Source organism: Delphinus delphis, chromosome 13 (assembly GCF_949987515.2).
Source record: "Delphinus delphis chromosome 13, mDelDel1.2, whole genome shotgun sequence".
NCBI lineage: Eukaryota > Metazoa > Chordata > Mammalia > Artiodactyla > Delphinidae > Delphinus > Delphinus delphis.
Window position 1 is genome coordinate 35,072,735 of NC_082695.1, and position 23,947 is coordinate 35,096,681.

At 35.6% G+C, this 23,947-nt stretch overlaps 1 protein-coding gene across 3 annotated transcripts in view; it reads left to right on the top strand.

The window, feature by feature from the left end:
- The window catches only part of METTL4 (methyltransferase 4, N6-adenosine), a 32,959-nt gene extending 9,336 nt beyond the window's left edge, over positions 1 to 23,623 (top strand). For 2 of the 3 annotated variants that reach the window (XM_060028747.1, XM_060028749.1), the window contains exons 4-9: positions 2,358 to 2,727; positions 4,862 to 4,931; positions 8,834 to 9,008; positions 11,417 to 11,523; positions 11,905 to 11,996; positions 18,068 to 23,623. In XM_060028747.1, the coding sequence (XP_059884730.1) occupies positions 2,358 to 2,727; positions 4,862 to 4,931; positions 8,834 to 9,008; positions 11,417 to 11,523; positions 11,905 to 11,996; positions 18,068 to 18,213 (960 nt within the window). In that variant the 3' untranslated portion in view covers positions 18,214 to 23,623. The remainder of the gene's footprint in view (positions 1 to 2,357; positions 2,728 to 4,861; positions 4,932 to 8,833; positions 9,009 to 11,416; positions 11,524 to 11,904; positions 11,997 to 18,067) is intronic. The other variant, XM_060028748.1, reaches the window with a different exon arrangement.
- The last annotated feature ends 324 nt before the right edge of the window (positions 23,624 to 23,947 follow it).

Here is a 23,947-nt window from a genome sequence, read left to right on the forward strand (position 1 = left end):
TTAGTCCTCTTGGGTGGTTCTTTTCTTGGCCTTGGATAGTTTCCCCCACACACTTGGAGTGATCAGTATTTACAGGAATTTCTCCAGTGTGACTACCTGCAGATATACAGAGTTCTCTCTGTACAGCTCTTTCCTCTCTGATACTCTCCTGGGTGCTCTGTCTTGGCATCCCCATATTCTCAGCTCTGTCTCCATAACTCTGGATTTCTTCTAGACTCTGCCCAGATTCTTCTTGTGCCTTGGAAAATCTTCAGGCAGTTAGCTGGGGCAGTCATAGGGCTTACCTATGATTTCTTTCACTCTCCTTTGTTGCCTGATGTCCAGTGTCTTGAAAGCTTTTGTCCCTATTACTCCATCTTGGTTGGAAGTGGAAGTCTCTGGCTGCTTTGAGCGTTTTCAGCAATTTAATTGTGATGTTCCTTAATGTAGTTTTCTCTTCCTCCTCTTCCTCCTCCTCCATTTTTTGATCTTCTTGGATCTGTGAATACATAGTCTTCAGCAAATTTAGAAATTTTTGGCTGTTGTCTCCTCAAATATATTTTCTGTCCCCTTCATTTTGGGTGCTTTTATTGCGCTGTTTTCAAGTGCATTAACCTTTTCTTCTTCAGTGTCTAATCTGCTGTAATTCCAATGTAGTGTATTTTTCACTTGTGCATTGTAGTTTTTAATTTCTAGACACTCAATTTGGTCTTTTCTTATAGTTTCCCTATCTCTTCTTAACAGGTTCATTTTTTTCTTTACATTTTTGAACATATGAATATGGTTATAATGAATGCCTTAATATCCCTTTCTACTTTTTTTTCCTAATCTTTAAAAATGGGCTGCACGGGCTTCCCTGGTGGTGCAGTGGTTGAGAGTCCGCCTGCCGATGCAGGGGACACGGGTTCGTGCCCCAGTCCGGGAAGATCCCACATGCCGCAGAGCGGCTGGGCCCTTGAGCCGTGGCCGCTGAGCCTGCGCGTCCGGAGCCTGTGCTCCGCAACGGGAGAGGCCGCAGCAGTGAGAGGCCCGCAATTGCAAAAAAAAAAAAAAAGGGCTGCACAAGCCCTGTGTGAACTCTGGGGATTTCTCCCTCTGATCATTTTATCTGGTTCTTTCCCTGTCCTTGGGTATTTCATCACATACATGTGCTGATCACTACTCAGCTGGAGACTTGACCCTCTGCAGCTCTCTCCTCTCTGGTATCCTTCCCTGCAAACTCTAGCTGCCTTGGCCTTTCCAGACTCCCAGCTGTATTTCCTTAACTCAGAGAGACTGTTGGGCTCTGAATGGGTCTCTTTCCTGTACTGCTACCTAGAAACTTTCTCAAGGCGGTAAGCTGGAGCAGCTCGTTTCTCCTTTTTTAGGGACTACTGTTCTACACTGCTTGACATCCATCCAAGGTCTGAAAACCGTTTTTTAAAAAAATTTTTTTAAAAGTAATTTCGGATTAAAGGTACTCCATCTTGTCCAGAAGCAGAACTTGGCTTTTAATTTTATAATTATTTTGGTTGTATTATTGAAAACCTTTGTTTATATATTCATTTTATAGAGTTAATTTTTTTCTTTTTTTACAATTCAAGCTATATTTTATAAAATCAAAGGTATATTTATTTTAAAATTAAATTACTAGGGGGACTTCCCTGGTGGTCCAGTGGCCAAGACTCCATGCTCCCAATGCAAGGGGCCTGGGTTCAATCCCTGGTCAGGGAACTAGATCCCACATGCTGCAACTAAAGATCTCACATGCTGCAATGAAGATCCTGCATGCTGCAACTAAGACCTGGCGCAGCCAAATAAGTAAATAAATAAATATGTAAAAAATTAAGTTACTAGAAAAATTTAAGATTAAATGTGATTTAAACTTAATTCTTTTTTTTTTTGGCCACACTGCACAGCTTGCGGGATCTTAGTTCCCCGACCAGGGATTGAACTCATGCCCTTGGCAGTGAAAGCATGGAGACCTAACCACTGGACTGCCAGGGAATTCCCTTAATTCTTTTTATAAATTAGAAATTCCACTTTCTTTTAGAAACATTATCAAATTTATCGTATAAAGATTTAAGGATACATTTTCTACGTATTCAATATATTGTTTGGTTAGTTAATTTTCAGTGAGTTTATGAGATTTGTTTCATTCCACAGTTAAGAAATAGCATTTCAAAGGTATACTCACACTTTCTAACTCTTTTTGTAGTATAAAGTTATTTTCCTGTAAGCATTAAGAATGTTGATTTTAATCCAAGAGTTGAAATATTCAAAGCATAGTAGGAACTTTATTATTTAGAAAATTGTTTTAATGTCAGTGACTTTTTATTTTTTTTATTTATTTTCTTTTTAGTGACTTTTTAATGTACTTAAAAAAAATTCTCTTACAGATCAGGGGGCTGATTTTGGATGGATCTTCACAGTTAATCCAAGAAGGTCTCAAAAGTGGCTTTCTTCATCCACTTTATGAAAAACGGGACAAGTATACTGAGCCCATTACTTTACCACTTGATACCTGCAATTTGTCAGAATTATGTGAAATGGCAAAGCATTTGCCTTCTCTGAATGAAATGGAACTTCAGACGTTACAATTGATGGACGATGATATATCTGTTACAGAGCAGGATTTATTTTCACGGATTGTTGAAAACAACTCTAGCTTTACAAAAATGATCACTTTAATGGGACAGAAATACCTGCTGCCACCAAAAAGCAGTTTTCTTTTGTCTGACATTTCTTGTATGTACCCGCTTCTGAGCTGTAAGTAATTATTATGTTTATTATTAGAAAAAGATAATTTTTTTGTGGCCTCAGAAGTCAAGAACAAATCTGAATGTTGAATGAGCACCAGCATTTTGTGATAGGGTAAACACTTAATTTTCTCCTTGTATTTTTCTTTTAAATTCAATTTTAAAGTGCTGACTTCTGTCTTAAAAACTAAAAAAATTCTTATTACAAACAAAGGGTCAAAAACTTAACTAGTCCCCAAGAGAGTAAACATAGTTACTGTTCTGTACTTAGGAATTCAGGGTACAGTTGGGGTTGACCAAATAACTTTATTTAGCTTTTATTCATAGCAAAGTAGAAACACTTCATATACGAATGTTAATTCCCAAACCATTCCTAGCCTTTTAGGTTACATTTTAAGCTACTGTTCAAGTTTATTATTTAAAGTTTCTCAAAATATTTTCCTGTATAAAGTTAAGAATTTAGATATTTAAGTCCAGAGTCATATACACCTGAATTTGAATTTAGATTCTGAAGCTTAACTATGAGTCTTTAGGCACTTCACAAAACTGAGCCTCAGTTTCCTAGTCTATAAAATGGATATGATAATACCTACTTCCAAGGGTAATTTTGGGGATTAGATGAGATAATCTGCATCATGAGCTTAGCTCAGTGATTTATGTTTCTAACAAATTATAACTATTATAATATTCTAAGGGATGATGTAGATAAGAGGTATATTGACCAAATTGAATTTAATCTGCTGTTTAATGTTATTTGGACATTTTTAAGCAAAATTTTACATTATTAACATAACATAGCTTATTAATGAAAAGCTTCTTTTAATTACTTTCAAACCGTCTTATAAATGATTGGTTATTCATGTCACAGTGTCATAAATTCTTCAGGGTAAATGACAAGATAACAAATTAATGAGAAAATCATGCTATATTTGAACATCTTTTTCCCCATTCTTTTTGATCTTTGTTACTCTAATAGTTTAAAAGCCATCACTTCCTTATTTTAATTTGCATTCTTTTGATCACTTATGAGATTGTACATTTACAAAAATATACCTCTGTTTATAAAAGGAAAAGGGACAGCTCTTCCTCACAGTAAAATTCCAATTAATAAATGTAGGTAGAATGATGTAACTAGAAAATTTCCATTTGGCACACATCATAGTATTTGGGTGTCAAAATAGTGGATGAAAAGATGAGATGCAGGATATTTGCACAGTCTTAAAATATCTCCCTGCAAAATACTTATTAATTACAAAAGTAAAACTGGAGGAACCTGGCTGACAGCATTTTAACCAAATGATCAAAGGTAGTATCACTAATAATGAGACATTTTGACACTGTGTTTCCTGATAATGGCATGGTGATACTCTTGCCAAAATAAAGAACCTAAATTTAATCACGAGGAAATACCAAACCCAAACTTGAGGGACATTCTATAAAATGACTAGCCAGTAGTCTTCAAAAGTATCAAGGTCATAAAAGGCAAAGAAAGACTGAGGAACTTTTCCAGATTGGAGGAAATTTAGGAGACATGGCAACTGAATGCAATGTGTGATCCTGGTCCAGAGAAAAGAACACTAGTAGACTATTGGGGACATTTTGTTGTGGTCAATATATCAGTCAAAAGACAAGTTTTATTTCATGTAAAAAGTTGAAAAACAGAAGCAAAAAACCCACACCTACCCTATCTAGGCTTGAAAGGACCAAGTTAATATGGCTACCAAGACTTATAGGACATTTATAAATCATTGATGTCTAGCTAAGGGAGCTGTAGTTATTTTTAGGAAGTTTCTGGAATAGGTGAAATTATGTTAAAATCCCAGAGGTACTAAATTATAAGGGGAATCTCTTAATTATTTTAGATAAATTATTTGAATAAATGCCACAAATCCTTTTCTTGCATTCCAGTATATTTGTGTCTGTAGTGAATGCACTTCATTGTTGAAGAACATGTTTAGTTTTTTTTTTTTTTTTGCCATGTGGCATGTGGGATCTTAGTTCCCCAACTAGGGATGGAACCCATGCCCCCTGCAGTGGAAGTGCAGAGTCCCAACCACTGTACCGCCAGGAAGTCTCAGAACATGTTTAGTTTTTAAAGTGATACGTATAGAAGATATTTTCTGAAATTGTGTCTTTGTTTTCAGGTAAGAAAACATATGATGTAATTGTGATAGATCCACCATGGCAGAACAAATCAGTTAAAAGAAGTAACAGGTAAGTATAAATAATTTATCTATTAGATATGCTTTCTCAAAGCTATTGTCCTTTGTACATTCTAGTTACATATGCTAAAAGCATTACTTTATGATAATAGATTGTCTGAAACTACTAAAACACTTTCGTTTTAAGATTTTAATTCCCTTAAGTAGATAATTCTCTTGAACTAGAACTATATGTAGATGTAGGTTAAGAATGTTAGAAGTAATATATTTATTAATGATTAAGGTTACTGACTGTCCAGTTCAGGGATGTTTCTATAACACCAAAAGGCAACATTTTTGCCTTCTTTGATATCAAATTCTGAAGTTTAGAAATATGTGCCAAAATACAGTATTCCTTAATACTGCTATGAATGAATTGGTCTACTTCATTCTGAAATTTGTTTTTATTTATGCCACCATTTCTTTTATGTAACCTTTTAGAGTGATAAGTTCAATTAGTTAGTAAGATGACATTCCCTTTTAATAGCTTTTTAAAAAAGTTTTTCCCTCTAGTTCTAGTGAATGTCTTCAGTTGTATTTCCTCTCACTCTTCGATTTTCTAGACTGAACAGTTCCTATTACCTTGACTTAAAGTTTGTATGAAATTTCTTCTCCACAATTATCTTGTTATGCTTTTTGTTTATGAGCTGTACCAATAATTGGACTTTTTTCTCTTAAAGTTTCAAGGATCATACAAAGAATTCCTGTAGCTATTCTCTATATGTGTGTATTTGTGCATGTGTGTAGATATCTATGTATATATAATTTTTTTCTGAACTGTATGAGAATAAATTATTTAGGAAGAAGTAAGTTACTCTGGAATATTTTATTCTGTATTTCTTGAAAACAAATATATTAATATTTTCTTATATAATCATAATGTAATTATCAAAATAGGTAATTAATTTTCCTTTTTAATTTTCTAATTTTCCTTTATTAGAAAATTAAAAAGGAAATCATATAGGGAGATACTGTGATATATGTAAATATCTTGTTACCAGTTTTAGCATCTGTGGTAGGTAGAATACTGTTGTCCCCCCTCCCCCCACACCCGCCTCCATGCCCTTGTCCTAATCCCTGGAATTTGTGAATATGTTAGGTTACATGGAAAGGGGGAATTAAAATTCCAAATGGAATTAAGGCTGCTAAGAAAAGGAGATTACTATGCATTATCTGGATAGGCCAGTCCTTAGTTTAGCTGTAGGCAGGAGACCTAACTGAGGGTATTTCTCCCTTTTTTCTTTTCTGTTATTTTTTCTTCTCTTCCTTTCTTTCTCCCTTCTCCACCCTCCCCCTGCCCAAGTCTTCTCTCCTTTTCTTTCCTTTAAAAGTATATAGTATATAGAAAAACTAACCAAAAAAAAAGAAAAGAAAAGAAAGGAAAAGTGTATAGTATAAGTATATTTATAGGCTAATGGTAAGGAACTAATTGAGAGGTTGAAAATGCAGGAGGGGAGTAATTAGCATCACTAATAGACTAGAAGATGAGAATAAGAGAACACAGCTGGAGGGATAAGCTTTAAATATATGAAGCCATGCTATCCTTTAAGAGGAAATGTATAGCAATGGGTAAGTGAAAGCGTATAACCAGGCGGGAGAGGGTTAGGTAATTGAAGCAGTCCGATGGCTTTTTTGTTTTTAACTGATATATGCGTTAACTTCATCTACAAAGAGTGAGTTTGGGCGAGACTTGAAAAGAGATGAAGGTTTGTAGTAGTTGACCAAGGATAAGTAAAAGAATTGATGAGTAGTTTTGAGAACCTAAGAATGGACTTAATTGAGCCAATTCTTCAGTTTAGCATTTTTCTCCACCTGATTTTTTTCCATATGAAGAAGTTGAATTGAATTGTGTTGAAATTGAATTGAATTTAAGATTGGAGGTTTGCAGGAGTTATGGGGTGAAAGAGTACAGGGGAGATTGGAGTTAGGGGTATAGTGAGAAGACAGAGGAGTGATTGGTGGTTGGTAGTATGTGAGGAAGAGGAGAAAGTGTGGGCAGGAAGAAACTGATAGACTCAGTAAAGTGGAGGAATGGGGCACTGACTGAATGCTTTGGTAAAGTCAAAGAATTGGTGACGGAAAAGAGGTAATGGCCAATCATCAGAAAATCTAGAAACAATAAATGCTGGAGAGGGAGTGGAGAAAAGGGAACCCTCCTGCACTGTTGGTGGGAATGTAAATTGATACAGCCACTATGGAGAACAGTATGGAGGTTCCTTAAAAAACTAAAAATAGAGCTGCCATATGACCCAGCAATCTCACTGCTGGGCATATACCCTGAGAAAACCATAATTCAAAAAGAGTCATGTACCACAGTGTTCATTGCAGCACTATTTACAGTTTCCAGGACATGGAAGCAACCTAAGTGTCCACCGACAGATGAATGGATAAAGAAGATGTGGTACATATATACAATGGAATATTACTCAGCCATAAAAAGGAACAAAATTGAGTTATTTGTAATGAGGTGGATGGACCTAGAGTCTGTCATACAGAGTGAAGTAAGTCAGAAAGAGAAAAACAAATACTGTATGCTAATGCATGTTTATGGAATCTAGAAAAACGGTACTGATGAACCTAGTGGCAGGGCAGGAATAAAGACACAGCATAGAGAATGGACTTGAGGACACGGTGGGGGGAAGGGGAAGCTGGGACGAAGTGAGAGAGTAGCACTGACATACACATACACTACCAAATGTAAAATAGATAGCTAGTGGGAAGCAGCCGCATAGCACAGGGAGATCAGCTTGATGCTTTGTGACGACCTAGAGGGGTGGGATACAGAGGATGGGAGGGAGGCTCAAGAGGGAGGGGATATGGTGATATATGTATACTTATAGCTGATTCACTTTTTTGTACAGCAGAAACTAACACAACATTGTAAAGCAATTATACTCCAATAAAGATGTAAAAAAAAAAAAAGTAATGACCAGAGATCAGTGTATATGGTTTCAGAAATGGAGCAAGTTTGAGTGATGACAACGTCCAGGTTTTGGCCACTCGAAGGGATTATTGAAGTGGAGTGAATGCAATGGTATTTATTTAGGGGAAGAATAGGTGAGTGTGTACATTAATTAGCCTGTGCTTTGAAATTGCCCAGGATACTGGCAAGATTTATGTTGGTGAGGTAGAAGGATCTCAGAACTTAAATCCTCATTGAATATGGAGAGTGAGGCTGTAATAGGTTCGATAAGGAACATTGGAGGCTAGATAGCGTACTTCTCAAAGAGAAGGGGATTTTACGCAAAGGTAGATGGCTGATAGCCTGGAACTGGCAGTAGGGGAGCTAGGAGAATACTGACCTCTCCTCTTTCTGTTGTGTGTGTTGGGTGCTGGAGAAAGGGCCACATTGGTTTGATGGGGTATTGTAGAGCAAGTAGTGTTTTAGCAAGAGAAACTAGACTTCATACTACTAACGACCAGGAGGTGCAAGACTGTAGAATTTTTTTTTGTAATGAAAGCATGAGAGTTTCAGAGAGCCCAGTAGAACTGATTGGGAAGGATGAAAGAAACAAGATGATAGACTGAAGATGTTCGTGGGATATTGAGATAGTAGTTTCAAGACTGTTAATGGGGTCCCTTTGTAATGTACAGATTATCAAACCATAATATTTGCTTAATTTTGAATGTTAGAAAAGCATATAGAAAATATTAGTAAAATTACTGAAATGTAATACATTTAGAAATGATAAAGAAATATGGCTTCATCATATTAAATTAGTAAAAACTAAAAATATTATTTCTGACTTGCGTGTAATAATATGTCCACTGGGTGTCAGTGTGGCTTCATGTTTAGTTGCACAAATAAATATAGGAGCTTTGTGTTTGTGGAGTCAATGTTATACAGGTTTTCTCCCTGCTTATTTTTCTTTTTTGCAGCAAATTTTGCTAATATTTTTTTCTGTTTATTTTTAGATATAGTTATTTATCACCACTGCAAATAAAGCAGATACCTATCCCTAAGCTGGCTGCTCCAAACTGTCTTGTTGTTACTTGGGTGACGAATAGACAGAAGCACCTACGTTTTGTTAAGGAAGAACTTTACCCTTCTTGGTCTGTGGAGATAGTTGCTGAATGGCACTGGGTAAAAGTAAGTTTAGAAGTTAATGTATTTGTTAACTTTATTTGTTAATAAGGTGTGACATACAAGTCACATAAAGGTAGCATCTACTTTTTAATGCTTAACATGTCACCGCTCTACTCCTTCAACATGGTCTAATTAAAATGTTTACTTTGCTACTAAATACCTTTGTCTTCTTATTCTCAAGACTTTTTACCTATTTGTTCTGTATATTTTTGTAGTAGAATCCCAAACTGCTGGCCTTCAGAAATCACTCGGAGATATCAGGATGACATTTTAAAAAGCTCTGATGTCTGTAGTTTAAGAAACAACAAACAAAAACTTTGGGGAATTTGTCCATCACTAAACATAGAAATTGTCTTACTGTTCATCTTCTTCCTCTTTACTCATCCAAAATTTCAGCTGCCCTTTGTGACTTCTGTCTTTCTTTCTTTTTTCTTCTCCTTCCTCCCTTCCTCCCTTCCTTCCTCCCTCCCTCTCTTCCTTCCTTCCTTCCTTCCTTCTTTCTTTTTTTCTTATGTTTCTGGGGATGAGAGGGAGATAGCAAAGAAATCTACTGTGGAAGAGTTGGGAAAATGCTAGAAGCAAGGACCTTTTATACTTTAAACCTTAACTTAGTTCCTCATGCCTGTTTTTGAAAGAAATGATTCCAACTCTTGGATTGGTTGAATGATCTTTAATATCTTTGCTTGGTATAAAAATACCAAAAAATACAAAAATATAAGGCATCAGTTCAGAGTTCATTGGACATCCTTTTAAAGATACATTGTCTACCAGGTGAATTCCAGAAAACCCCTCCTAAATTTTAAAAAGGTAAACCAGGTTATTATGGGTTGAATGTTTTAACATTTATATAATATTTATATAACTGTATATTCATTTTAGACACAGGTTCTATTTTTATGTGCTCTGTGTACTTTGTAGTGTACTGGAATATCTTCTAAAAGCTGTGTACATTATTTATTTGCACCTATTTTGTGAGACTTGGCAAACAAACACTTAAGTTGTGTCTTTGCTTTTACAGTTGTGCTTTGGGCTTAGCTTTGGTTGATTTGCTGTAGGACCATAACAGGAATATAAAACTCCATTCCACTCTGTCTATTATGGCGGTTCTTTTATAATCAGAGACTGAGGCCAAAGTCACGAAAAGGTTACCTTCTGAAATCAAAACCAGTAAAATGCTAATACATGAAAACTAAGACTGTTCATTTCTGGTAGTAATCAGTTCTATGAGATGGTATGATATGACTATAGCTTAAAACAAAAATATGTTTTATGAAATACTTATTAGGTAATTGAACATATTGTTATATCAGAAGGAGTAATCTGCATTGAGTATAAAGGATATCCAAAGAATAAGAATTTGCCAGTGTTTATACAGTGCTGTGTGGAATAGATGCTGTTTCTCGTGGGCCCTAGAGGTGATAAAAGGACTTGGTTTTTTAGATACCTCGATATAGGGTAAAGGGTTCCACAGAGAATAGATATGAATATTCTGATAGTGAAAATATTTTCTTCAATGCTTAATTAATGATTTGATATTGTTATTATAAATTGTGTTTTGAGTTTGATTAGCTAAAGTGAGTCTTTGGGAGTCTGATCACTCCAGGATGAAATGATAAGATTGAATTTCTGGATTTATAATGCCAAGAAATTGGACCACGTATTGTCTATCTCATCAATCCCTGAGCTTCCTTCATTATTAATTTTAGCTCTGACAGTATTTAATGCCATTGTTTCCTATAAGTAAAGGAAAATACTGTATTGTAATTGACTTAGTCACATTGCCAGTAATAGGTAAATGTTATTTGAACAAATAAATGAATTAATGATGGCATGGTTTCCAATAATAAATTTTAATGAAAAATAGAGGTTCTTGTGTGCAAGATGATAAAATGATACTTAAAATTTTTTAGTCCTTCATAGCTGCCTTGTCCATTATGGTAGTCACTAGCAGTATGTAGCTCTTCAGCACTTGAAATGTGGCTAGTCCAAATTGAGACGTGGTGCTAAATGTAAAATATAAGTGTTTTGGATTTAAAAGACTTAGTATGAAAGAAAGAATATAACATACCTCAATAATTTTTTGAATTGATTACATATTGAAATGGTAATATTTTAGATATGTTAGGTTAAATTAAAAATAATTAAAAATTATTTAAAACTTAAAATACAATTAAAATTAATTTTGCCTCATTCTTTTTGCTTTTTTAAATGTTGGTACTAGAAAATCTAAATTACATGTGTGGCTTAAACTTGTGGCCCACATTATATTTTTATTGGACTGCGGTAGCCTTGAGGTTTAATACTTCCTTTTCTTTGGTGAAAATTGTATAGTGGTAGAAAAAAAACCCAATCCTTTTCCTGGATATTTACAGATGTATGGGTTGTTTTTGTTTTTGACTCCTTTTTATCAGATCACCAGTTCAGGAGAGTTTGTGTTCCCATTAGATTCTCCACACAAAAAGCCTTACGAAGGTCTTATACTGGGAAGAGTTCGAGAAAAAGCTGCTTTACCATTAAGGTAGGAAAGGTGATTTTTCAAAATTGTATAAATGTATTGATTTTAAGGCTTTTAAAAGTTATTAATACAGTGATCATTAGTTTTTGTTAATTTTTACATTTTTGAAAATCTGAAAATGGCCGAGATAAGTGTGAATGGTACGGCACATGAAATTTTATATTATCTTTTGCTTTATCTAATATGTAAGAGTCATTATTGTAGAAAACGAAACTATCTGAAATTTCTTAATACTTATGTTGTTGATTTCCATTATTTCTATTCTTAAATTTATTATAAATTCAGATACTATTGGAAAGTTGAAAAAAAATCAAGGCAACTGTGGCTTATATGTAAAAAATTGTCCTCTAAAATATAATTTACGTTTTTGTTCTGTTTTAATAGGAATGCAGATGTAAAAGAGCTCCCCATTCCAGATCACAAGTTAATTGTCAGTGTGCCCTGTACGCTTCACTCACATAAGCCACCTCTTGCTGGTATGTTTTTATAAAATAGTTATGACTTATGTGAAATTGACAAAAGGGTTGAATGTATTGATAGTATTTGAATAGTCTAGAAATTTGGAAATTAAATCAGATATATGTTATTTTAATTAATATTCTAAAATCATATAGCAGAATTTATGGAATAGAGAATAGGTTTTTTTTTGCTACAGCAAGCTTTATTGTTTCCAGTTGGTCCGTAGCTTGGGAGAGGGCTCCAGGCAGTTACATAGCTGCCTAGTGGCAGCAGGGAGAGGCTCAGGCAGAGGCCCTGAGACCAGGAGGTGGAATCGGGCCCTCAAGGGCCTCTGGGCTCGAAGGCTACTACTGGTCCTAAGTACTCGCCTAGCCCTGGCTGGGGGCCGGCCAGCCTGCAGAGGTTGGTCAGGTGGTCATCCATCTTCTTGAGTCTCACCTCCTTATCCAGGAGGTGGCTCCCCAGGAAGGCACAGAGATGGTCTGTGTGGGAAGAACCCAGGGCATGCAAACCCAAAAGGGCCTGTTTCAGGTTCTTCTCCGAGCCCATGGCAGCTTCTGTGGCGTCCAGGGCTTTGCCCCGCTCATCTTGGGGCGGCTTCGGCATGTCCCGGAAGAGGGCGCTGCTGCCACACTGGTTTTGCATCTTGGAGAGGTGCTGGGCCAACCCGCTGAAGGAGGCAGGGCCCTGGCCCTCCAGAGCCGCATTGTGGCGCTCGGAGCAGAAGCCCAGAGAGAGGTAGGTGTAGCAGGCCCGCGGATGCAGGTCCACCAGGCGGGTGACCGCACCCTCCACTTGGGTGGAATAATTCTCACGAATCTGGGAGGTCATCGTGGGTGGCACTAAGGAGCTGACCGCAAAAGTGGTGTTGCTTGGTCCCAGAGGTCGCAACTGGAAAAGAGTCTGGTGGTTGGAAAAAGGGTCTGTTATGTTAAAACACTGTTGAAGTGGAGACGGAGCCGCGTGACCACCCAGTGCACCCATGCAGATTAGTCCTACATTACCTCAGCCTTTCCTCTTCGCCATTTTTTAGGTTCCCCTTACTAACTGGGTTGTTATCCCATCACTGCCCTCAGCAGAATGAAGACTGATGGTGCATGTGAGGACTAGTTCTGCTAGGTGCTTTATTGTAGTCTCAGGGTTCTATCCCTTGCTGGCTCTAAAGCCAAGAGCGCAGAAAGCAGTCAGAGAGATGGTCAAGTATCAAGAAGCATCAGTTGGCAAAGGGATGTTTCTGAGGATGGAATCCTTTGGCTAACGGTAAGCCAGACAGGGCTGCAAAAAAAAAAAAAAAAAAAGAATTCCCTTGATAGTTGGTAGACACTCTCAGTTTTATGTTGAGTTGGTGTTGCTTTTCTGAACCATTGGAAAGGTAATTGCTGCAGCCTGCAATTCTTACTAGTCTTAATGCTTTAGTATAATGTCCATCATTTAATGAAACTAAGCAGCAAGGAATAGTGGAAAGCTTTAGCTTTTCAGATTGACTAACATGAGTTTGAATCCTGGTTCTGCTACTTGAGCAAGTTACTCTAATAATTTTCCACCTGAAAGTCGACATTGGAAGGGGGAATAATGATATTTAATCTTTCAGAGTTGTGAGGATTGTTTATATTTGAAATTCTGTAGCATATAGTAGAAGATCAGTAAATGCTAAATTTTTCAAGTGAAAGAATAAAAAAATAGGAATGTAATAGGAATATGAGAGATACTGAATTTGACATTCAAAGTTTACTGTTAAAATTTTTTCTTTAGAAGTATATATTTTATTAATTTGGTGGTCCTGGCTTAAATAAACCAAAACTTTCAAGCTGCCACTCAGGAAGACTATAGGCTATCAGCTTATCACCTGATTTTGCAGAATATGGGATAATTCATGAGCTAGGATACATAGAAAGGTGAATTCAAATTCCCAAGAGAATGCTTATTGGTAGCATTTAAGATTTCTATTATCTTAAATTGCTTATACTGAGAGTCTTTAGTGTTAATTCATTTGAGAAATGTTCAGATGTCTACCTGTTGATCCATTCTTTGACTTAGAGGGATTCTTAGTGAATAATTGCCTGTAAACTTTGGACTGTTATAGATTCTTTAATGCGGTAAACATTTGACTTAAATGACAAGTGTAGCTGTACTGTTCTTTGAGAAAAAAATTATGTTTGCCACCAGTTATGCTCATTGGAGGAAATCTAATTTGTATTCTTCTCATTTGAATTTTCTTTATCATTTGGTGAGTACCAAAGCTTAATTTAGGGTTTGTCTTAGGGCTTATTTTTTTACTTTTAAAAATCCAGGCGCCAGACCCAAAAAACCTTTCATTCCCAAATGATAGTTAAACTATTTCTTAATTCATTTTACATAGATTATGTTTAAAGAGTAGTCTTAAGATATAAGGTTTTAGGGCTTCCCTGGTGGCGCAGTGGTTGAGAGTCCGCCTGCCGATGCAGGGGAAACGGGTTCGTGCCCCGGTCCGGGAGGATCCCACATGCCGCGGAGCGGCTGGGCCCATGAGCCATGGCCCCTGAGCCTGCGCGTCCGGAGCCTGTGCTCTGCAACGGGAGAGGCCACAACAGAGAGGCCCGCGTACCGCAAAACAAACAAACAAAAAAGAAACAAAATATAAGGTTTTATAAAATAGTGAGTAAAATTAGTCTTTTATTAATACTAATAAAAATTAGTACATATTACGGCCTGTAGTTATGAAGTGCAGTTCTGCTGTGTTCCCAGTAGAGCGCAGCACAAACACATTTTTAGCATTGAGAATATTTAAAAAGAAAAGTTAGATTTTGGGGGGGAAAATCTTGTGTGACTCAATATATGTTATTCTTATGTTTTGGTTAAGTACTGGTAGACAAGAAGTATTTATAATCCTTTATTTTTGAGTTCATGTTACTGGATAGCAAGTGCCTGTATTTTGGATACAGAGCCACACAAAGCCATCAGAAAGCAACTTACAGATTTCTGCAGTATATTTTACTCTGAAGTGAGAGAGTGGCATGGACATATATACACTACCAAATGTAAAATAGATAGCTAGTGGGAAGCAGCTGCATAGCACAGAGAGATCAGCTCAGTGCTTTGTGTCCACCTAGAGGGGTGGGATAGGGAGAGTGGGAGGGAGGTGCAAGAGGGAGGGGATATTGGGATATATGTATATATGTAGCTAATTCACTTTGTGATACAGCAGAAACTAACACAACATTGTAAAGCAATTATACTCCAATAAAGATGTTAAAAATAAATAAAAATAAATAAAATAGTATTTTACTCTGAATCATAACCCTAGGATTTGGCATAATACATGTTCTCTATATAATGCTTAGAACTTTTACATGTAAATGTTCTTAAACTGCTTTATGCCAATTCACAAAATGAAATGTTCTCTCTTTTGCTTCTAGAAACACCAATTTTTTTCTTTTAACAAGTTTTAATTTGTTATTTCTACTGCAAAATGTAAAAAACACCAAATTGGAAGCATATTCTGTTTCAAAATGAGACATTTACTCTTTTTAAGTTTTGAAATTTCTTCCTATAGACTGAAACATAAGCCAACAATAGCTATGGCTTATAACCTAACATAAATGTATAATATTTTAAGTTTAAAGATTTAAGGTAGGAAAATCATGAAATAAAAGTATTTGAATGAAAATTTTGTTTTTCATATTGTACCTTAGAGGAATTTCTACTCCTTTTTACTACTTTACTCGCAACAATTTGTATCTGAACAGTTAAATATAGTTTGATGAGATTTTATGCACTGACATTTGAGCCGCTTTTCCCCCAGCCATGCCCTTTGCTCCCAAGCAGAAGGGGAATGACGGGCTATGTATGAATTACTTCTTCTCCATTGGTTACAAGTATGTTTTACTAATGCCAGATGTTATGTAATTATTTATATATATTGGCATACTCACATTTAAATTTATACATTTGAATTTGCTTTTTTAAAATTGAGATAATTGACATATAACATTGTATTAGTTTTAGGTGTACAACATAGTGATTCAAGATATATATACATATTCACTGATCACAATAAGCCTATACATGGTTACAAAATTTTTTTCCTGTGATGAGAACTTTTAAGATCTCGCATTTTCTTTTAAATTGATATTTAAAATTAGTAAGAATAAAATATTCCCATTAATTTCCCTCTATTTCTTTTGCTTTGTTTTGAAATTAAACATATGTGGTTAACAGTACAAAAACATTACTCCTTGATTTTCTGTGTTTCTCAGCTAGAAAGGAAAAAAGCCATGCAGAAATGTGTTCCATTGATAAAGTAGAAGGTGATAAATGGGTTTAGGTTTCATGTATTTTTCCACTCCAAGTACCTGGCCATCTTTTTCTATTAGCTAGTGAACTCTTAGAAGACATGGATATCTATTTCTTTTGTTAAGTCCCATAGCACTTATAATGGGTGCTCAGAAATAGTAAACATTAAAAAAAAATTTTATTTATTTATTTATCTAGGCTGTGCCAGGTCTTAGTTGTGGCATGCAGGCTTCTTAGTTGCGGCATGCATGCAGGATCTTGTTCCCCGACCAGGGATCAAACCTGGTCTCCCTGCATTGGGAGCACAGAGTCTTACCCACTGGACCACCAGGGAAGTCCCTCAGAAATAGTAAACATTATTGACTGGCTGATTCCAGTTTAGACTCCAGTTTAAAATTCCAAAATAGAGTTGCTAACATCTTTGTACCAAAGAACTGAACAAGCAGAAACAAGAAAACAAAACCTTGCCTTCAGTATAACCTTAGACGACATTAAAAGTGAATTGAGGCCAGTAAGGCATTGAATTCATGGGGCAAAAATGGAAAAGTGATATAAAAGTTTATTGTTCTAAGACTCTGGGGAAATTTTTCTCACTCAAGTTTAATAGCATTTAATTATATACTTATGAAAGGACTAGAAGTCTCATGTAAGCATCACCTAGAAGCTATCAAAGCCCAGATTTGAGTTTGGTGAGTTATAGACAATGAATACTTTAAATTCTTTGATTTTTGATAATCAGGACCAGTGCTTTCAGACAGATGAACAATTATTTTACTGTGAGATCATCTGAAGAACATGAAATATACATTTTTTAATATATTATCTTTCACATCTAACTTATATCAAGTATTTCTAAGGAATCCTTATCATTGCTAAAGGGAATTTGATGGGTTTCTCCCAAGCTCAATCTTATATAGCAATTAAGAACTATATTTTGCCAGTTCCAGTGACTTTTCATCCCTGAATTGTTATTTTCATACTCGGTTCCTGTCGTAGAATATACATATATCAAAAAAATATAGCTAACCAGCAACGTGATCAAGGTTAAATTGATTTAAATATTTGTTATTCAAATGAGCATGTGCTTAAAAAAAAGCTTCTACGGTATTCTCTTTTTTTCTGTTAGTGTAGATCACAGCTGTTTAGCCAAGGTATAGATGAGATGCCATTTTCCTAACAAAATATAATTTTCAGTAGTTATGAATACATTGAATAAGGAATACTTAACTGTGGAAATAATATGGTGAAATTTTAGGTAAAGAAAGATCTGTAATTTGGAAGTGAAGGAGTGTTCTCAGTACTACCAAGTTATAGCTGAGGAGGTAGAGTTATTTGTTAGATATATGTTCTGAATATTTCTCTGTGTTTCCAACTCTTACACTAAAGTATGTTTTTGCAGAGACTTATGTTTTATCTTAGTTTTTAAAGTGAGTTGTCTTTGTATTGTTCCTATAGACTTTTTTTCATGCATGGATTACATTTATTAAAAAATAAATTAAGTTAGTACTCAGGAGCTATGTCAGCATTATTGGAAGACTGAAAAGTTACCGATGTGGGTGTTAAAATCTACAAATGAAAACTGATAAATCAGGACTGTTGAAAGTGCTGATGGTATTGTTCCCAATCTCAAGGGTGTTTATTTCAAATGACTTTCTAACTATAAATAGTAAAGCCTGTGATGAAATCCTTGAAATTAACTTGCCTTTTTTTTTTTTTAAGGAAACATCCCTGCTTTTCTACTCTTTACTGCTAAAGGAAATTGATTCCTTCCTTAATAATAATTTTCGTGTTATTTTCTCTTTTTTTTTCTGGACAGAGGTTCTAAAAGACTATATCAAGCCAGAGGGGGAATGTTTGGAATTGTTTGCTCGAAATTTACAGCCAGGTTGGACTAGTTGGGGCAATGAAGTTCTCAAATTTCAACATGTGGATTATTTTGTTGCCCTGGAGTCTAAAAGTTGACTATGTTCTTAAAATTGTGTTTTTCTTCAGTTTTTCCTCACTCCTTCTCTGTTCATTCTAATAGAGTTTTCCTTTTATTACCAACCAGTATGCTTAGAGATGTAAACAGGACTTGGTTTTTCAGCAAAATGATTAGAAGTGACTAGCTGTCATATAATTTTGAGATGAATTTTACTTCAGTTGCACTAGTATTTCACATTATTCTGGGCTCTACAAATAAAGAGGTAAGCAGTTAGAACGATGGCAAGACTTTGTTACTGAAAAAGTTCAGAAAGCATGCACTATGGACCTGAAATCACAATTCTATATATGGGTGTGTTTTGTTTGGCCCATATGGTGTTGTAAAAAAAATTGGAGCCATCATTCTAAAAAATCAGGAAATTTCACATAATAAGTCCATATTTCTGCCTTTCTTTAAACGTCAGAAACTCTGGCTACACTGCAGCCTGTGTTCTTTCCTGGCATCAGTCTGTGGGACCCAGTGGTGGCAGCTTATTTGGGAAGGGCCATGTACTCTCCAGTTTACCACAGTAACCCTTGTCCCATGCCACTCACTTATATTGTCTTCCTGACCCCTGTACAACCTGAATTTAGAACATCTAGTATACTGCTACATTCTGGAAAATGTATTCAAAGACCTGCTAAGTACTGCATCATTGTATTGAGTTCATGAAACATTTTTTGGAGGGTTTTAAATTTCATTCAGGGTCACTTTTCAATTACTTTTTAGTTTTGCTTGTTTTTCTAGAAGAAAAATAAATTCTTAATAATGTCAGAAAGTAAACACTGCTTGGACTTAATTGATATTTATAGAACATTCCATCCAAAAGCAGCAGGATACACATTCTTCTCAAGTGCACATGGAACATTCTCCAGGATAGATCACATGCTGGGCCACAAAGCAAACCTTGGTAAATTTAAGAAAATTGAAATCATATCAAGCATCCTTTCCAACCACACTGCTATGAGATTAGAAATCAACTACAAGGAAAAAACTGTAGAAAACACAAACATGGGACTTCCCTGGTGGTGCAGTGGTTAAGAATCTGCCTGCCAATGCAGAGGACATGGGTTCAAGCCCTGGTCCGGGAAGATCCCACATGCTGTGGAGCAACTAAGCCCATGTGCCATAACTACTAAGCCTGCATTCTAGAGCCCATGAGCCACAACTACTGAGTCTGTGTGCCACAACTACTGAAGCCCGATCACCTAGAGCCAGTGCTCTGCAACAAGAGAAGCCACCACAATGAGAAGCCTGTGCACTGCAAAGAAGAGTAGCCCCTGCTCACTGCAACTAGAGAAAGCCTGCATGAAGCAATGAAGACCCAACAGAGCCAAAAATAAATAAATAAATAAGTAAATATTTGGGGAAAAAAACCCCACAAACATGTGGAGATTGAACAATGTTACTAAACAACCAATGGATCACCTAAGAAAGAGGAAATAAAAAAATACTTAGAGACAAATGAAAACAAAAACATGACAATACAAAACCTTTGGGATACAGCAAAAGCAATTCTAAGAGGGAAGTTTATGCCAATACAATCTTACCTCAGGAAACGAAAAATCTCAACTAAACAACATAACCTTACACCTAAAGCAACTAGAGAGAAAAGAACAAACAAAAACAAAGTTAGTAGAAGGAAAGAAATCATAAAGATCAGAGCAGAAATAAATAGAGATGAACAAAACAATAGAAAAGATAAGTGAAACTAAAATCTTGTTCTTTGAAAGGATAAACAAAATTGATAAACCTTTAGATTCATCAAGAAAAAAGGGAAAGGGCTCAAATCAATAAAATTAGAAGTGAAAAAGGAGAAGTTACAACTGACACCACAGAAATACAAAGGAATCATAAGAGACTACTACAAGCAACTATATGCCAATGAAATGGACAACCTGGAAGAAATGCCCAAATTCTTAGAAAGGTACAATCTTTCAAGACTAAACCATGAAGAACAGACCAATCACAGACCAATATGAACAGACCAATCACAAGTACTGAAATTGAAACTGTGATTAAAAAACTTCCGACAAACAAAAGTGCAGGACCAGATGAATTCTATCTATCACAGGTGAATTCTGTCAGACACTTAGAAAAGAGTTAACACTTATCCTTCTGAAACTATTCCAAAAAATTACAGAGGCAGGAAAACTCCCAAACTCATTCTGTGAGGCCACCATCGCCCTGATACCAAAACAAGACAAAGATACTACAAAAAAAGAGAAAATTACAGGTCAATATCATTGATGAACATAAATACAAAAATCCTCAACAAAATACTGGCAAACCTAATCCAACAATACGTTAAAGGGTTCATACACCATGGTCAAGTGGGATTTATCCTAGGGATGCAAGGATTTTTCAATATCCTCAAATCAATTAGTGTGGTACACCACATCAACAAACTGCAGAATAAAAACCATGTGATCATCTCACAATAGATGCAGAAAAAGCTTTCAACAAAATTCAACACCCATTTATGATAAAAACTCTCCAGAAAATGGGCATAGAGGGAACCTACCTCAACATAATACAGGCCATATATGACAAACCCACAGCTAACATCATCCTTAGTGGTGATAAGCTGGCCGCATTTCCTCTAAGATCAGTGAGATCAGGCTGACAGAATTTCCTCTAAGATCAGGAACAAGACAAGGATGTTCACTGTCACCACTTGTATTCAACATAGTTTTGGAAGTCCTAGCCATGGCAATCAGAGAAGAAAAAAAAACCCCAAAACCAAAGAAATCCAAATTGGAAAAGAAGTGAAACTGTCACTGTTTACAGAAAATCCTAAAGATGCTACCAGAAAACTACTAGAGTTCCTCAATGAATTTGGTAAGGTTGCAGGATACAAAATTAATACACAGAAATCTGTTGCATCTCTATACACTAACAATGAAAGATTGGAAAGAGAAATTAAGGAAACAATCCCATTTGCCATTGCATCAAAATAATAAAATACCTAGGAGACAAAAGGCCTGTACTCTGAAAACTATAAGATGCTGATGAAAGAAATGGAATATGATACAAACAGATGGAAAGATATAATGTGTTCTTGGATTGGAAAAATCAGTATTGTCAAAATGGCTATACTACCCAAGGCAGCTACAGATTCATTGCAATCCTTGTCAAATTACCAATGGAATTTTTCATGGAACTAGAACAAAAATTTTAGAATTTGTATGGAAACACAAAAGACCCCTAATAGCCAAAGTAATTCTGAGAAAGAAAAATGGGGCTGGAGGAACCAGGCTCCCTGACTTCAAACTATACTACAAAGCTGCAGTAATCAAAACAGTATGGTGCTGGCACAAAAACAGAAATATAGATTAATGGAACAAGATAGAATGCCTAGAAATAAACCCATGCATCTATGGTCAATTGATCTATGACGAAGATGGAAAGAATATACAATGGAGAAAAGACAGTCTCTTCAATAACTGGTGCTGGGAAAACAGCTACATGTAAAAGAATGAAATTAGAACATTCTCTAACACTATACACAAAAAAAAATGGATTAAAGGCCTAAATGTAAGACCAGATACTATAAAACTCTTAGAGGAAAACATAGGTGGAACACTCTGACATAAATTATAGAAATATCTTTTTGTATCCACCTCCTAGAGTAATGAAAATAAAAACAAAAATACACAAATGGGGCCTAATTAAACTTAAAAGCCTTTTCACAGCAAAGGAAATCATAAACAAAATGAAAAGACAACCCACAGAAAGGGAGAATATCTTTGCAAACAAAGTGACCGACAAGGGATTAATCTCCAGAATATACAAATAGCTCATGCAGGTCAATATCAAAAAAACAAAAACAACCCAATCAAAAAATTGGCAGAAGATCTAAATAGACATTTCTCCAAAGAAGACATACAGATGGCCAAAAAAACATGAAAAGATGCCCAACTTTGCTAATTATTAGAGAAACGCAAATAAAAGCTACAATGAGGTATCACCTCACACTGGTCAGAATGGCCATCATCAAAAAGTCTACAAACAATAAATGCTGGAGAGGGTGTGGAGAAAGGGGAACCCTCCTATGCTGTTGGTGGGAATGTAAATTGGTACAACCACTATGGAGGACAGTGTGGAAGTTTCCTTAAAAAACTAAAAAAATTAATAGAACTACCATATGATCTAGCAATCCCACTCCTGGGCATATATCTGGAGAAAACCATAATTCAAAAAGATACATGCACCCCAGTGTTCATTGCAGCACTGTTTACAATAGCCAAGACATGGAAGCAGCCTAAATGTCCATTGACAGAGGAATGGATAAAGAAGATGTGGTAAATATATACAGTGCAATGTTCCTCAGCCATAAAAAAGAATGAGATAATGCCATTTGCAGCAACATGGATGGACCTATAGATTTTACTAAGTGAAGTAAATTGGACAGAGAAAGACAATGATATCACTTATATGTGGACTCTAAAAAGATGATACAAATGAACTTATATACAAAACAGAAAGACTCATTGTTTTCAAAAACAAATTTATGGTTACCAAAGGAGAAAGGTGGGGGGAGGGATAAATTAGGAATTTGGGATTAAGAGATACACACTACTTTATATAAAATAGATAATCAACAAAGACCTACTCTCTAGCACAGGGGACTATACTCAGTGTTCTGTAATAATCTATATGCAAAAAGAATCTGAAAAAGAATGGATATATGTACATATATAACTGAACCACTTTGCTATACACCTGAAACTAATACAACATTGTAAATCAACTATACCCCAATATAAAATAAAAATTAAATTAGAAAATAAAAATTAAAAGAAAGTAACTACTGCTCATGATTGTGAAAATTTTTTTAATATTATTTCCAGATTTTCTACAAATAAATATTTGTTTACTAAGTAAAATATTTTTACTGAAATGGTTCTTTGAAAAGCATGCTGATTTATTACATATAAGCTTTAAAATTTTTTTTGAGGTATACTTTTCACATAATAAAATTCTCCAATTATCAGTGTCGAATTCAATGAGTTTTGAAAGCATACATATATATCTACCACCATAATCATGATATAGAACATTTCCTTCATCCCCCAAAATTGATATGTCCTTTTGCAGTCAGTCCCATCCTCCCACCCTTGGCCCTTGGCAAATGATTTGTTTTGTGTCATTAGTTTTGCTTTCTTAGAATTTCATATAAATGGAATCATAGAATATGTAATCTATTGTGTTTGGCCTTTCACTTACAGTTTTGAGAAAAGAGTTTATTTATAGATTTTCTACAAATATTTATCTACTAAGTAAAATGTTACATTGAAATGATTATCTGTCAAGTTTGCCAATTTATTTACTGATTTTGCCAAATAAAATTGTTATTTTTGAAGTTTGTTCATTCTTTGAGTATGTGAATATCAGAGGCTTAACTTTGAGCCTTGCTTTAGTTGCTGCCTTTGCTCTATCCTCACTGTAGGCTCTATCTACCTTGTCCTGGTCTAGTTATCCAAATTCTATGGCTCAAACTCACTCTTACCAGAAAACTGTAGGCCCCCAAATCTTACATTTTCAGGCTTGGTACTCTAGAGACGTATATTTAGCGAATTTGTGTTTTCAGCTTCAGTGAGACTTGGATTTTGTACTGATTGTGATTCAGAGGAGGATTATAATCACCTTCAATGGCTTTCCCTTCCTTGAAGATGCTGCTCAATTTACCTCATTTGACATATCATGTACCGTTGGCTTACCACATGCTGG